Raw genomic sequence first — 16,455 nt, 5'->3', positions numbered from 1 at the left:
GGAGTCCCGGGTCTAGCACTCTGCCATTCCCCCACACAATCCCTGTCCAACCACAGGCCCTTGGGATGGAAAATCTGTTCACCATAAAGACAAAACCAAACAAAACTTTTTTCTTGGCTTGTCTGCTTCAGATAGGGAAGTCTGTCTGGGATTTGGGAGGTCTTTTTCTCTTTGCTCCTTATGGTTTCTAGGATTATTAGCTCAGTTTCTTCCCCTACAAGAAGGGACCCCAACAGCAGCCCCCTTGCCAGGTGGAGGCGAAGATGGCCAGCTGAGGTTCTGAGGGGGAAAGCGTGTTATCCACAGAAAGGCCTCTGGAGTCTTAAATGATCTTATGTCAGGGACCAGAGTGGTCGTCTCTCCATGGAGACAGGCTGAGTCTTCTCTTACTTAGCCAAATAGCCCAAGAAACAAGGCCTTTCTTTGTGCCATCTGCTGAAATGAACAACAAACAAGAATAATCCTTGCAGATTACCCCCCTAACAATCAGGACAAGAACCGCTGAAGAACTAAAAGGGCGTTTAACAACTTAAAATGTAGCCTGACCCGGAGCAGCTTAGAAGATCGACCCATTCTCTGCTTCTTCTGTAGGAAAAGCAGTGACCCCCTTCTCCAGCCCAGCGCCCCAGATTTTGAAATGCGGCTGGAATAAGCAGCTGTTCAAAAAAAGCTTCCGAACAGAAAACAAAGTAAGACTCCTTAACCTCCACGATGGTCCCTTTCTCCTTTTTTAAACCTTTGCAAATTTTAAACACAGATTCTGTTTTTGCAGAGGAGAAAGCAGCTCTTTTGCCCCCCACGCTTACTCTATCACCGAAAAACACACGGGCAGCCGGGACGGCTGCGAGTCACACACACGCAGGACTGGGGCCCCTGGCAAGATGTGGCTTTGTTCCCTGACAGCCAGAGCAAGGCTTGCAAACCGCGATGACTTGCCTCCGGAACGCGCAGGCGCTCATGCGCACTCCCCCGCACGCTCACCACCGGCACGCTCACCACCCGCACGCGCACCACCCGCACGCGCACCACCCGCACCACGCGCACCTCGTGCACCCCGTGCGCATGGTCAGGGCTCCAAAACTTCGTCTGGGTGACAAGATGACAAGAATTCTGTCTTCACCGCATTTCTTAAAGCTGGAGGCCGGGGTGGGAGAGCAAGGGCCCCTGCACCCCCGCAAGGCTCTGCGACAGGTCAGGGGCCTCGGGTCCCATGATGGGTGTGGCTCAAGCCCCAAGGCCACAACCTCCACCCCTGAGCTCTGGGAGTTGTATTCCCCCTCTGCCCAAGAAGCCTCCATCAAATCTCCCCAGGACAGCCTTCGCAGCTTTCATTAACAACAAAACGCAAAACGCGGATGCCCCTTTTCCATCAGACAGTCCTGTAGCCCCAACTCAGCACCTTTCACGAGATGTCAGCCTTTCTCAAAGGCTTTTAAAAAGGATTTTCTATTTTGTGCAGCGAGTTAATGGGAGATGTCAAGCATCTGAGCGACTGGACGGGTCTACGCGTTTGCTATGCAAATGCTGCACAAAGAACCATGTCCACTTAGTGTCAGTGTGGCGACTCGTATCCCATTTCAGTTTGCTTTAGGGGTGGTCTTGGAATGCACAGAGAAAGCCCACCAGCCTGAGCGATGCCCAGCTGGGCTTTGTGGCTGGGAAGCTGCAGTCTCATGCCCTCCCTCCCGGGTTCCCTCCAGGCTGGGCTCTGTGCCAGCACCACCGTCGCCACCACCAAGGCCAAGATGCCAGGGATGACCATGAAGGAGCTGGCTGCAAGGGCCAGGTCCACAAGGAAGCTCCTACAGTGCTCTCAGGTCTATTTCCCTCCCTCTCTTATTGGCGTGGTGACTCATAGTGGCTCGTGTCCAGGGCTACGAAGTCAAAGTTGAACTGAATTTATAGACCTCTGAGTGTTCTCCTTATTTTTGGGGTGTGCTTTACCAGCAGCAGCAGCAGCAATTACCTGGCCTGGGGAGATGCTGGCTCCCACTTAGCACGGGTCCTTAGATTTTGGTGGGGGGAGGGGAGGAGATGCCGTGGGCCACCTTGGAAGGAGGGGCTGGTGCATCAGAGTCGGGGTAGTGATTTTCCCGAATCATAAGCAGCATGTGAGCTACAGTTAGAAGCCGGAATTACTGTCTTTTATTGCCTATGCCGTGAGCATAAAAAATGGATTTCAATTTTCTGCCTTGAACCGGACCTAATCCTCGGTACATAGGACTTTATATTCTGCTTATGGTGACTTCAGTTGTGAAGCACCTGCAGCATAAAATACGGATTTAGCCTACTCTTTCTCTCCACCACGTTATGACATTCTGCATAAGCGCGAATCACATCCCAGGTTCCAGGGGGATGGGCAGGACTAACGTTTTCCCATCTGGTTCGCTGCCTCCTGCCCCCACAAAGACAACGGCTTGCTAAGTGATGGGAAGAAACCGTCCCTGATGAGGAGGAGAGGTGGAATTTTCGTACTTGTCCAAGGAGGGTCCTACTTCTGATCTGGACATGTCCCTTAGCGCTGGTTTTCATGTCTGAAGTGTGTGTTCAAACTATCAAGGACCAGCGGGTCTCTGTCCAAAGTCACGTGGCCGCCTGCAGTCCTCTGCCTGAATTCCTGAGACCACGAGCTCTTTTTAGGAACGTGGTAGATTGCTTTAATGATCAATCCACATAAATAGCTACATTCAAATGAATTTGGATTCTGTAAGAGGTTAATTCCAAATTGCTACAGGTAGACACATGCAGCACTCTCATGTTTATTTATTTATTTAAAGGTTTTACTTATTCATTTGCAAGAGAGTGAGCACTTGTGAGCACATGCACAAGCAGAGGGGAGGGGCAGAGGGAGAAGCAGGCTGCCTGCTGAGTGCAGAGCCAGACATTGGGGTTCCATCCCAGGACCCTGATATCGTGACCTGAGCTGAAGGCAGAGGCTTAACTGACTGAGCCACCCAGATTTATGTTTACAACATCCAGTAATACTCCTTTCTCAGATCTCTCCCCGAGATCTCCATGCACTCCCCCGAGAATGTAGGGCTATGGTCCACAGAAGAGAAATGATAGCTTCAGGGTCTCAGATCAAAACCAGGCACGTAGGCTGCGATGTGGTCCTTGGGTTGAATTTAGTCCATAAATATATTCTGCTTGCTCTGTGCCATGTTTTACAAATTTGGAACTTTTGCTTAAAAAAAAAATCCAGATTTTTTTCAGAGGATCTGAAAAACTAGTCCTTCATGTCTGCAAAACAACAGGCGCTTAAGTGGAACAGCACCAGTGCCTTTAGATAAGTAGATAAGGGGTGGACTTCCCACACTGCCCCCATTCCCAGCACTCTTTGTTCACAATCTTAGAAACGCCCGCCTCACTTCTGTTCACTATCTGGCTGGTCCCGACATGCATTTGAGGTTCTGGCCCTTTTCCTAGTTTGACCCACTTTGCATCTCCCCAGATGTTATGGGTTGAATCATGTCTCCCCAAAACTAGTATGTCGAAGTCCTAACCCCAGGAGCTCAGACTGTGACCTGATCTAGAGACAGGGTCTTTGTAGAGATAACCAAGTTCACACAAGACTGGTATGGGGGTCCTCACCGATATGACCACTCTCCTTATGGAAAGGGTGAACTTTGAAGCAGAGACACGCTCCCAGGGAGAAGCAAAGAATGAAGGGCAGATTGGGGCAAAGTGTCCACAAGCCAAGGAATGCCAGCAGATGCTGGGGCAGAGGCATGGCACAGATGCCCGTTCATGGCCCTCAGAAGGAACCAAGCCTGCAGACACCTTGGTCTTGGCATCTAGCTGCCAGAACCGGGAGGCAGTCAGCTTCTGTGGTCTAAGCTGGTCAGTCTCTGGTGCACGGTTACGGACGCCCCAGGAAAGCAATACTCCAAGTAACTTAAATTAAGTATCTTCCTTTGATTGGTCGGGGTTGAATCATGGGCCCATAGACTGAACCCCGGGATGTGTCTGGTGCAGAGAGAGGACATCACAAGGAAAGACATCCTTCCCCAAACCAAGCAAGGCTTCCAAGAGCTTCCCCACAGAGATTCTCCAATTACAGGTTGGGGCGTGCTCGCTCCAGCTCGGAGGGTGTGGAGGAAGACTGGTCAATCCCGACTGTAAAGAAGATGAAGGCCCTTCCCCGGGGGAGGAGGCTGACAGTGAAAGTGAGAAGAAGTGTGTTCAGGGAACGAGTGTGTCAGGGAAGCACATGGCCTCAGTCCTCATGCCTGTGTGTATCTAGATTACACGATCCCTCATGCACTACGAGGCGCCTGCCGTTTGATTTTCCTTCCCAGGCTTCTGCTCCCCTGTCTGATCTGAACGTTCTGGAGGGGACTAGAGGGCCCGGAGGAGAGAGTCTCGGTGGGAGAGGGCAGAGCTGGCTAGGTCTGGAAAGCTGGCTGCTCCCCAGGGAAAGGCCTAAGGGCACGGGTCATGTTCTGGTGTTTTAGCTCCCCCCTTTTAAAACAAGCAGTCCTGGGTGCTTGGGTGGCTCAGTGGGTTAAGCCTCTGCCTTCGGCTCAGGTTGTGATCTCAGGGTCCTGGGATCAAGGCCCGCATCGGGCTCTCTGTTCGGTGGGGAGCCTGCTTCCCCCTCTCTCTGCCTGCCCCTCTCTGCCTACTTGTGATCTCTCTCTCTCTGTCAAATAAATAAATAAAATCTTCAAACAAACAAACAAACAAACAAACAAGCAGTCCTAGTGACTCACAGGACAATTGACCTAGAGGGTGTCTCGGAGATGACAGCATGCTCACTGTTTTGGGGCATCAGGCTTCTCTTTAGTCCCTGAGAGTGCCATTCCCAGGTGCCCTGTGCTCTAGCCTCTGGTGACAATTTCACTTTCTGGGACGGTCTGAGCCCCAGGCTGCAAAGTGGAGAAGGGTCAGAGGGCAGATCAGGCTGACCGCTCCTAGGGTTCAGGTTGAAGGGCCCGGAGAGGAGATCCAGAGGGGAAGCAGTGGGGTCTTGCACTTGGGTGGGACTCCCGGGATGGGGAGGTGAGAGACTGCCCTGAGCTTGCACACTTCCACGGACCCGAGGTCACCAGCGATGAAAAGTCCTCTTCATCTAGCTTGAGAGGGGCCCTTAGATCTGTGGGCTGCACGCTTTTTGAGATGTCCATCAAGAAAATCTAGGCAGTCACCCCCCACCTCCCCACCCCCCTACCCCCTTTCTTTTAGCTACCTCCTAGGGCCCCTGCTTTCCTACACCATGTGGGTGGTAATACACACACGGGCAGCTTAAGAATGATACAGAATAAATATAAATAGACATTCTGTTACTTTTCTCCCCCCAACCCCTGCCATCCAGTGGATGGGCTCGCTCACCCTTGGTTCTCTGCACCCACCCTGAGTTTCTATACATAAGGCGCAAAGCAACGTGCACCCAGTCGACCATGTTCATGTCTCAAGGGCAGCCCGCATTTCTCATCCGGCAACTGATGGAAACAGTTATTTACTGTCAAAACATCCAGATGACTCACTGATTGAGATTTTGGACAGTGTGCCCGATGGCATCAATGAGAACGTATTTCTGGAAGAACGATGTGTGTGCATTCTTACGGAGAAACTCTGCCTTAATGCTTGACATTGTTTTACTGGGCACTTCTGCTTCCCACCCCCCGAGCTGGGATTATTCTTGGAATGCTGCATTGTTTGTTTGGCTTTTTTTTAATACTATTAAAGCTGCCAGGCTAAAATTATGTTTTGTGTCTTACTTGTCACTCCTGGAACACAGCAGACTTCGCTACGTGCTTTTTCAAAGCATGTAAGATTTCCAGCACGATTATCCGACCTCCGAGAGCCAAAGAATGCCACAGCCCCGTAGCCTCAAACTCCAACGCAGATTCCTACATTCTATTAGCTACTTTTTTTTGTAATAAAGTTCACCGATGGCACAAGGTCATCAGATGACCTAATCTAATCCCCTTGGGTTGGGAAGTGAAGGCCCATGGCAGATGCCTGCTCGGGAACCCGCAGAACCAGAGCGAGAACCCAAGTTTCCTACTCTATGACCAGCTCTGCACCATCATCTTCTGCTTCTCACATGTCCCCTCCATGTGGCCCTGGCTTCAGGATGATGAATGGCTGCGAGCACAGAGCTGGACTCTTATTCCAAAGGGAATCGTCCTGAAAACTCCTTGGGTGTGATCAGTGGCTGCACTATCTCAAAGAAGACCCTGAGATGCGGACTTGGCCCGTTGTGGCCCCTGATTCGCTGAGATCTGTACTATCCGGACAACCCGGTAAACACTTCCGACATCCTCCCTTTCAGACCCACTTTCTACAGTCTGGCTGGAGACATCCAGGGTCTGGCCAGGAGGGAGTAAACTCCCTAGCTGGAGGACTGAACAAAGACGAGGGGAATCCGTACCCACGATGTAAGCCAGCTCAAATGCCTTGAATATGCCCAACACAGACCTCCCGACACCCCTCCTTCTCTCCCAGTCCATGACCGGGGTACCAGAGAGTTGGGAACAGTAACCAGTAGATTTTTGGAATTTTCCAAGCAGAGTTGAATGTTGTTAGAAGAGGAAGGGTTGGGATGAGGCTTCAAACGTGGAGAGTTTCCTCCGGCGTGTGCACGGTCTATCTCTTCCCACCTGCGGTCTTGTCCCCGCCACTGCCCGCCAGTCATGGCGGCGCTATGGGAATGGGGGTTCAGGCGTGAGAAGCTGGGTACCATCTCCCTTTCAGGAGTCTGTCCTGGGACATCAGTGGCCTGTTTTGTCAGTTACCTCCAGATGGAACAGCTCTGCAACGGATAAGCCAGGAGGCCAGTCCGAGCCTGCTTTCTACATGTCCCGTTTTCCCCTCTCTCCCCATGGACCCCACTCCCTCACCTCACTTCCCACAGAGAACTCTTCCATTTTGCCCTCACATACCTGGGGCTCTGCTTGTTCTGTAGCAAAGCTGGGAAAGCAGGAATGAAGGGGAGAGAAGCCTGACCAAGGGTGCGGGGAGCTGCACTTTGAGAAGATGGCTGGGGTCAAGGAACGGCTCCTTCTCTTTTCCCTCATCCCCTAAAAGACAGGCCTTTTTGTGTTAGGTTTAAAACTGAGAAGCAGGTTCTGGAAACAGCCCAAAGCTATACCCACCCACCCCGTGCCCAGGAAGAAGATCGGGTTTGATCCTGGGAGAGGAGTGTCACTGTCTCCGAAAGGGATGGTAATAGCGATGTGGCTCTGAGTAGCGGTTGAAGGAAGAGGATGGGACCGTGGGGAAGAGCTGCGGGAACAGACTTTTGTCCCATAGAAGGAAGAGTGTTTAACCGCCCAACAATGGGGCAGGCTCTCCAGGACGCTGTTTAAGTAGCTGTCACCATAGTAAGAAGAGAGATATGGATCACCAAAGTGTGGACACGTCACCATGTCCAATGAGTGTGTGAGAGTGTGTGTACTTGCGACAGGAGGGTAGAGATCTTCATTCTAGGGCTCTAAAGTCTGTGTAACACGAGACCAAATCATCCGTCTGTGCTGAACGTTTACGCAGGCTGGTACCATCAAAACAGCGTCCTCCAAGACAAAACCAAGTTAACTGTGGGACAGAAGGGGCCCCTTGGTGAGGGTCTAAGTCAGGGGGAGGGGAGGACACCAGGATGCTGCTGGACACCGTCTACACCTCTGGGAGCTCTCTAGGCACAATGTTCCTCACCTGTACTTGGGAAGATAAAGAAAGTCTCTGCATGGGGTTGCTGGGAGGGAAACGGAGTGTTTACTATGGACTGGGAACGGCTTTAAATGCTTTATGTTTCTGAATCCTTACAACTCCCATTTTACAAATGCGGAAACAGAGGCAGAGAGAACAAGTGACTTACTCGAGGCTGTCCCACTGGGAAGAGGCAGAGAGCAGCTCCAAACCTTGTCACAGTGCCTGGCACAAAGGACAGGCTCTGTGTGACTGCGGTTAGAACAGAGGGGAGGGGGCCGTAACACACTTGGTCAGGAGGGGGCACTCCAGAGCCATTTGGCACAGCAGGAAGAAGGTAACTACAGGTCTCTACACCCGGGGTCCTCCTCTGAAATGGGCACACGAATGCCCATTTCACAGGGCGGCTCCAAGAGGAAATGATCTAATACATGTAAAATTTTAGAAGAATGGCAGGCAAAGGGTAAGTGCTCTGCGAATGTTGGCTAATACCACACACGCGTGCCCGAGGTTCTAAACACATGCATCCGGTGTTCAATGCGTTCATAGAACACCGTGCCCCGAGTCGGTCTGTCCTAACTGCACATAAAGCCAACCACTCAAGGAAGGCTCACAGGTTACTGACAAGGACGATCCCCACAGGCCTCATCCAGTCACACAGCACAGCTGACAACGTGCTTCTCTGGCGGCAATGAACTTCACCAAACCACAACGCCCATGTACGCGGGTCATCCTGGTCACTGGACAGCGGTGGCTTTTCTCCAGGCAGTTATTCTCCCTGGAAACCTGCCCTTCGGCTTCTCCCGGAGCTTTTATTCAAGGAAAATTTCCCAGATGTAGCTGCGTGAAGGGGAAGGGACTGTAAGAGCAACAGGGGAGGAGACCCGGAACGTCTTACAGGGACGTTCCCTGCAGGAAGCTCTTTGAGAGACACGGGGACCGACCTGGGGATGGAGAGCGAGTTCTACTCGGGTCCGCGAGACGGACCATCGGGCTGTCCTACCTGGTGAGCTTGGTGCCGATCTGCTGTCTCAGCTCCAGCCTCTCCTCGTCCGTCTGCCTGGGAAGGATGTTCTTTTCTTCGAGTTCCCGCTTGGAGGGCCTGTTGCTGAGTTTGATGGCTAAGGAGTCCTTCCTGCACACCTTCATGGCCAGGGAGGCTATGGGAGGGAAAAACAAGGAGAAACAAGCCCTTAATGCTGACCCCCAGCTACCCGGGCTCCACGTGGCCAGCGGTGGACCCCGTGGTCAAAAGCAGGCAGGCAGACACCAGGGGCTTTACTCCTGCGGGTGGCGAAGGCCTTACTCAGAGCGTTCACTGATAGAGCTCCCGTGACCAGCATGTTCTTTGTCCCTAGCGCTCTCCTGTGCTTGTGAGGGGCACCTGGGGAGGCTCTGATGGGCTCTCTGCTCCCCAGGAACCCCAGCAGGCAGGCAACATCACAAAGGAGGGCCGGCCGGGCTGTGGAGTGCAACTGAACGCAAGGCAGAGGGTGGCCACGGGCCTTGGGGGGGCTCTAGGGAGCTTCAAAGAGGAGGGGTTGGCACCTGTGGGACAGGGGTCACCCGAAACAGGCAGCGGCTGGAGGCCATCTACAGGGGGAAGGCTCAGAGAGGACAGACGAGCCCGGCGATCTCAGGAGACAAGAGACCAGCTAGAGCGGAGCTGGGGGCGTGCGAAGGAAGGGACAGCTGGGCAAAGCGGGGTGCGTTTGGGGCTGGAGCGGAAGCGAGGTCACGGAAAGAGCAACATTCTGGGATTGAACAGAGAGGAGGGCTTCCTTACATCTGGGAGAAATCTGCAGTTCTCAAGCAGGGGCGATTCTGCACCCCCTGCCCTCTGCCCAGGAACCCTTGGGCGAGTCTAGAGATACTTTGTGCTTGTCAAAACCGGGGTGTGGTGGGGGGAGGGGGTGTTCCTGGCATCTAGTGGCAGAGGCCAGGGGGGCTATTGAACACCCTGCAATGCACAGGGCAGCCCCCACAAGGAAGAATTTTCTGCTTGAATGTCAGTGATGCCAAGGCCGGGAAACGTTCGATTCTCCGGGTAGGAAACGGGGAGCGGAGGCTGGGTGCAGCTCCCTGTCATGGGTCCCTTGGGCTTTGGTGGTCCCTCTATGGTTCTCTCTCCTGGACGTTATTTTGATCATCTCATTCATTGCTTGTTCACCAGGCCTCTCCTGAGCTCTCGAGTTTAGCCAGCGATCTGAAGCCGGCACCGGCAAAGCAAGAGGGAGAGACTGGGAAGCAGCATGCGGTGGGGGAGGGATTCCTTCGGATTTTATTCTAGTGCCAGTCTTCTCTCTGCCTCCACTGGTTTTAGAACAAGGGCCTTGGAAGGAGACCTAGCCGGCGTCAAATCCCAGCGCTGCCCCTTAGATGTGAGGCTCCGGGCCCGTCCCTTCCGTCTCCATGTTCTTCCCTTGTCTGTGAAACAGGACAACAGCATCCACGTCTCTGGGTGTTGTGAGATGCACGGAACAGAATAAAATCTCAGCGCATTCTCAGGCACACAGTGTATACTCAGTATAAGGCGGTTATTATGTGAATTCATTAAAAAGTTGACCAAATAGGGGCACGTGGGTGGCTCAGACAGTTAAGTGTCTAACTCTTGGCTTCTGCTCTGGTCCAGATCTCAGGGTTGTGGGACCGAGTCCCACTTTGGGCTCCGAACTCAGCATGGAGTCTGCTTAGGACGCTCTCTCCCTCTGCCCCACCCCCGCTTGCACATGCTCTCCAAATAAATAAAAAAAAATTTTTAGAAGATTTTATTTATTTATTTGCGAGAGAGACAGAGAGAGAACACAAGCAGGGGGAGTGGCAGGCAGAGGAAGAAACAGGTTCCTGACATGGGACTCAATCCCAGGACCCCTGAGATCATGACCTGAACTGAAGGCAAATGCCCAACCGAGCCACCCAGGCGTCCCTAAATAAATAAAATCTTAAAAAAAAAAATTGTTGACCAAATAATCAGTCTGTAATCACTGAACTAAAATTTATTATTTTTATACCAGATTTTGAACTTTACTGTTTCATTGTTTCCCTCACGCTTACACACATATAAAGGCCTTAAGTAAGAAAGTTAAAGTCAAGCCTTCTAGAGTTGTGGATGTGGGTTTAAAAATGATTTGTTGCATACACAACAGTCAGTACTTTGAGTATTCTGTGGACTGGAACTGAGTTTTAGGGTCCCTCCTTCCCTTTTTTTTTTGAGGAAGGGGGTTGGATTCCCCAGGAAGGGAATCAAAGACAGAAAAAGCCATTCAAGAGATGAGACGTGGCGACATGGCATCGCAATTTTTGGAGCTGTGATATCTGGAGGACCTTTGCCCCTTTCATCTTCCTAACTGAGCTGCCCTGTGACCCCAGGCCAGTGGATACCTGCGCCCAGATTGGAAGCCAGAGCATGGGGCAGCTGGGGCAGGTCTCCTCCCTGAGCACCCCCCCACCCACCCCTGGCGACATGCCGCGGTGTACGCACTGGTATACAGTGAGCTGTCGTCGTCCTCGTCCTCCTCCTCCTCCTCCTCTTCTCTCGTGTATAGGCAAGAAGAGTCTTCGTAGTCTGATTCATGAGGCACATTTTCTTTATTGTCATCACATTCAATCACAACAGTTGGCACTTGTCTTATCTCCGGAAGGCCCAGAGGTCCCGCTTTGGTGACACCGTCACCCGAATGCAAACCGGAGCTGTGGTAAGAAGTAGAACAGGGGACCCGCTGCTCGGAGCTGTCAGGAGAGGAGGGGGAGAGAGGATATTAATTTCGCCCAACGCATCACATAAACGCAGCAGAATCTTTCTAAAAGTCAACTGCCACATCCTAGGAGACAAAGGGTCTACTGGGCAATTGATACCTCCTTTCCCATCTCACAGCGAAACATTTCAGGGCAGCAGAACTTCCCGAGGGATGGTTGGGGGTAAAGTTCACACATCCGTGTGGATGTACTCAATGCCTCTCTAATGTACACTTGAAAATGGTTATGATGCTAAATTTTTGGGGGGGGGTGGTCTGGTGCATTTGCCACAATTAAAAAAAAAAACAGAATTTTTAAAAAAGAATTTGAATTCCAGGAATATTTATGGTTAAGACCAACATCTCCAAATGTCAAAGGAAGGTTTGTTTGCAACCCACGTTTCATGCAAGGAGTAAAAGCACTCATTGGAGAGTAGAGTTCAAGATCCAGGAAAGAAAGAAAGAATGCCCGAGGTTCCGGCTTTCAAAGCTACACAGCAGAGCTGGTAGGGGCTGGGGTGGGAGAGACTATTCAAGATGTCATGGATGGAGAGGCAGAGGAAGAGCAGAGAGGGGACCCTAAGGCTGGAGACACATGCATGACCATCGTGGTGGATGGGGTCATGGAGAAGTTGGAGGGATTTCTCTCCCAAGGACTGTATGAAACTCTCAGCTGCCACAGGTCATGTCAGTCTAGATTTTTTTGTAGGTTAATCTTCCAGAAGGCAATGATGATGATGTTCCTGGTTTTACCTCTTAAGGTGAACAAACTCAGATAAAAAAAAATACATTTTAATTAAAAATGGTTTGCTTCGTTCTAAAAGCCATATAAATTCACTGTAGGGAAATTAGGAAACATGTCTCAAAAATAAAGAAAACATTATTATTACTATTATTATCATCATTATTTTTTTTTAAACAGAGTCTCTCCTAGGTCCCTCTAGCAATTTAGAATTCTTTTTATGAGAGGATCTGAATGAAGTCCAGCAAGGAAAATGGAGCCAGAAACACACTGAAATTTTATAATTCTTCTTTAGGCTAACTGCAAATGGCACTGACATCTTCCACTTAAGGAATTTCTAAGCATAGGTGACTTGCTGCATTTTCCCATCCCAGAGTGTCTGACATTCACAAGGGAGGGGAGGGGGGGTTAGGTGACACTATGTATCAATACGTTTTACATTAGTGTATCTTATCCAAAAGAAAACTTTTCCTCGTGACATATGAGTGCATGATAGTCTCCTCTGAAACGTTCATTACACTTTAAATTAGCGCCGTGTCTAATTTAAATTCAATTAACTTTCTTCCTCCCATTGTTTCCAAAGAGCTGTTTTTCTCTGTGTGTTTGGCACATAATTCTGCGGTGACACAAATGGAAAATCTAGTTAACACATTATGAGCTCTGAGCTTCTAGGCAATGAACTCAACCAACTTAAAAACCCTTCGACGGCTGAGCAAGAGTATGACACAGAGTTACAAAAACAGAGCATCTTACTAGCCCTGACCCGTGTGACGAGTCCATTTCCCGCCAGATTCCGTATCAAGGGCAGTGAGGGCAGGTGGGGGGAGTGTGCGAGGGGTGGCAGAAAGGACAGCTGGCTGATGGGGACTTTCTGTCCCCCCCCGCCAGGTGGCCTTCTCTTCCACAAGGCAGAAGATGCCTTCCAGGTGCACTCAGATTCCTACACTGAGAATTAAGGGAAGTAGACACGGGAGAGGGACAAATCCCACTGCACGGCCAGCCCATGCTTGCGTCCCCCCCCCGCCTTCTCCTCTCCCTGATAGTTTAACTAACAAAACCAAGCCACAGAGCTGGGGATGGGACAGGTGGGAGTGAGGCATGGAACGTAGCCCTAGATGTTCCTGGGTGGTCAGAAGACTCTTTGGAGGCCAAAACAAACAAAAAAACAAACAAAATTAGACACAAGAAAGCATAAGAATTCCTTAAGCTAGAAGGTTCCACACGGTCTCAAGAGAACAGAGAAAGGAAGAACAGTATGCAAAGAAAGCAGAAAAATCAGCCTCACAGTGAGGCTGGGGTAAATAGGAGGCCGTGGCTTGTCCTCCTTCACAGACACAGGGCAAGAGTGAGACCTTGAGGAGGACGCATGGTAAGTTGGGCCCGTGGGCTGCGGTGGCAGGCGCGAGCCATCCATCAGGCCACCACAGCCTTGTGAAACAGGGACCGATCATGGTGATCGGCGAATGCCTGCTGGGGGCTCCACAGACACACCTGAAGGCCTCGCCTGGCCAAGCATGTCATCCGCCTCAAGTATGACTCGAGCAGGGGAGAGAATGTCTGATTTACCACAAAGACAAAAAAGGTGTTTCCCGGGGAGCCAAGTGGATCCACCAAGAGGGTCTGATTCGTAAATATTTGCTGGCTGCCAACTGTATGTCAGGGAAGGCGCTGGGTGAAGGACAAACACCCAGATAATCCCACCCATCGGGTAACTGGTGAGCCAAGGGACGACAAGAGAAGACAAAGGAGACAAGTCAGCTGAGCGCAGGCTTGGAAAGGTTATGATGGGACCTTGGTCTGAGGAGTCAAAACACAGATCGGAGTGCAAGTTTTGCCACTTACTATCAAATCTTTATACTGGGCCAATGATGTAACTAACCTCTCTGAACCCCCGTCTCCTTGGGCAAAATCGGGTAATCCTACTTTTAGGGCAGGGCTGGTGCCCAGGAGGTGGCCCGTGGGCATGCCCGTGAACGAGGCCCTGTCCCGTTGCTGACAGCAGCGACCTTCCATGGGGATTCTAGACACTCTCAGCCTTGGACGATTCACACCATTGTCAGGGCAACTTGCTAAAACCCAGACCTCATTCCTTCGCCCATGAGAACTTGGAAGACCTGCCCAGTCCACAGAACCAGTGCTCCAAGAGTGACACAAATGGGAAATTCTGTGAACACCTTATGAGCTGTACGAGTCAAGGCCAAGAACTAAATCGACGTGAACGTGAACCTAGTGCCTGATTACATTTCATTTGGCCTCCACCCCCGTGGCTGTAGGCAGGAAGGGGGGACACCTCGCCGAGTATCAGTCTTAGGAAAGGCTGGTTTTCTCTAATGGAGTTGTCACTTAGCAGATCTGCTCTCCGTGAAAGGTCTCACTGCTGAAGGGAAGTGAAAGCCATCGGCCTACGAGCAACAGTTCCAGCACAGCAGGACGCGCAACCCCCTGCACAAGCTGACCCCTATTATTAAACCCACGCTCGATGGCCCCTTCCCAGCCCTGTCCCCATTCCATGTACCCCTCGGTCCCATGCAACAAGGCGTTATAGGCACTCAGCTTGGAATGCGCTCCCCTCCCTCCTTCACTGTGCTGATTTCAATCTATCTTTCAATCCTCTGACCCAGGCGAAGCTTTGCCTGTGTTCTCCAGAGACTCCACCATTGTGAACGTTGTGAACATCTGTTCGCTTGTTGCCTCCTGTCCTCAACCAAGCTGGAGCCTCCCGGAGGGCCAGGGACCGGGTCTTACTGTTGTCTGTAGCGGATGCCCACCACTGTTCCTGACACAGAGCAGACACTCAATCATCTTTGATTATTTTTCTGAGTGAATATGGGCTGGAATCCCTGAGATTTAGGTGCTTTTCTAAGGGGCTGGCAAATCATTTTCACAGAGTATTAAGAATTTTTTTTTTTTTTTTTTTTTAATTTTCAGGGAGGTGCTTGTGATGTGTGTCCTGCAGGCCTGTGGGTGCCCCTGACTTGGCCGGCACTTTCGTCAATGGCTTAATGACAAAAAGGGCCTCCTTATCAAATATGCAGAAGAACTGGGACAGAGCAGGCATGGAGGGAATGAAAAAAGGGAACGTTTATTAGTTGTGTTGTCCACTGTTCTAGAAACTTCTATATCCAACATCTCATTTCATCTTTATGACAACTCTGCAGGAGAAATGTCGTTATCCTCATTTTATTAAGCCGGAAATTGAGGCTCTGGGAGGGCAATGAATAGGCTTATGAGGACACAGGTAGTAAAGAAGGGAGCTGGAATTTGAGCCCATCCTGTTTCAATATGCTATACCTAAAAATTGAATTGGGATACTGGTAAGACTGTATACTTTGATTAATCACAAACCGCACTCACTGTACACACGCAAGGCGGAGAGAATGTGTAAAGGAGAACATTATTACTTTATATAAGTATTTTAAATCTTACTAACCAGCGTAGGTAACAGTGTTTGACCTTACCACTGTCAGGCTGCCCTTGGGCACTGAGTTTAGAGGATTCAGCTCAGACACTGCATTGTAATCATCGGGATGGTGAAGGGACTCATTGGACGATTCCTCTGTTGACTCATCTGATGACCTCGTCGCGTTGACTGTCTTAGTCTCTTTTGCTCCAACGTAGCAGAGCTGAGGCATTGCAATCAATCAAAGCCTCAAATCTTAACTATCTCAACTCTCAGAAAATGTTTCCTGAAATGTATATGGAACCATGGAAGATTCTGAAAAGCCAAAGCAATCTTGAGGAAGCAGAACAAAGCTGGAGGGATCATAATCCCAGGTTTCAAGATATACAACAAGGCTGTAGGGTACTGGCACAAAAACAGACACATAGACCCACAGAACCGGACAGGGAGCCCAGAAATAAACCTATGCTTACGCGGTCAGTTAATCTACAACAAAGGAGGCAAGAATATACAATGGGGAAAAGACCATCTCTTTGATAAATGCTGCTGGGAGAACTAGACAGCTACATGCAAAAGAATGGAACTGGACCACTTTCTTACACCATACACAAACACAAGCTCAAAAGGGGTTAAACACCTAATTGTGAGACCTGAAACCGTAAAAATCCCAGAAGGGCGCACAGGCAGGACTCTCTTTGGCCTTTGCAACATTTTTCTAGCTATGCCTCTTAAGACAGCAGAAACAAGAGCAAAATTGAACTACTGGGACTACACCAGAATAAAAAGATTTTGGCACAGCAAAGGAAACCATCCATAAAACTAAAAGGTAACCAACTGAATGGGAGAAGATATATGCCGAGGACAGATCCAATAAGGTGTTAATATCCAAAACATTTGAAGAACTTATACACAACTCAGTGCCAAAACCC

General features: G+C 50.4%; 1 protein-coding gene across 1 annotated transcript in view; it reads right to left on the bottom strand.

Moving 5' to 3' along the window:
• The window catches only part of LOC111156742 (phosphatase and actin regulator 1), a 552,659-nt gene that overhangs the window by 34,007 nt on the left and 502,197 nt on the right, over positions 1 to 16,455 (bottom strand). Inside the window, exons 8-9 of the mRNA XM_022517799.1 lie at positions 11,132 to 11,379; positions 8,654 to 8,810 (exon numbers count right to left, since the gene is read on the bottom strand). Of these exons, the coding sequence (XP_022373507.1) occupies positions 8,654 to 8,810; positions 11,132 to 11,379 (405 nt within the window). The remainder of the gene's footprint in view (positions 1 to 8,653; positions 8,811 to 11,131; positions 11,380 to 16,455) is intronic.

This window comes from Enhydra lutris, unplaced genomic scaffold (genome assembly GCF_002288905.1).
Source record: "Enhydra lutris kenyoni isolate GAN:26980312 unplaced genomic scaffold, ASM228890v2 scaffoldscaffold48, whole genome shotgun sequence".
Taxonomy (NCBI): Eukaryota; Metazoa; Chordata; class Mammalia; order Carnivora; family Mustelidae; genus Enhydra; species Enhydra lutris.
This window is presented reverse-complemented; position numbering and strand designations above follow the sequence as displayed.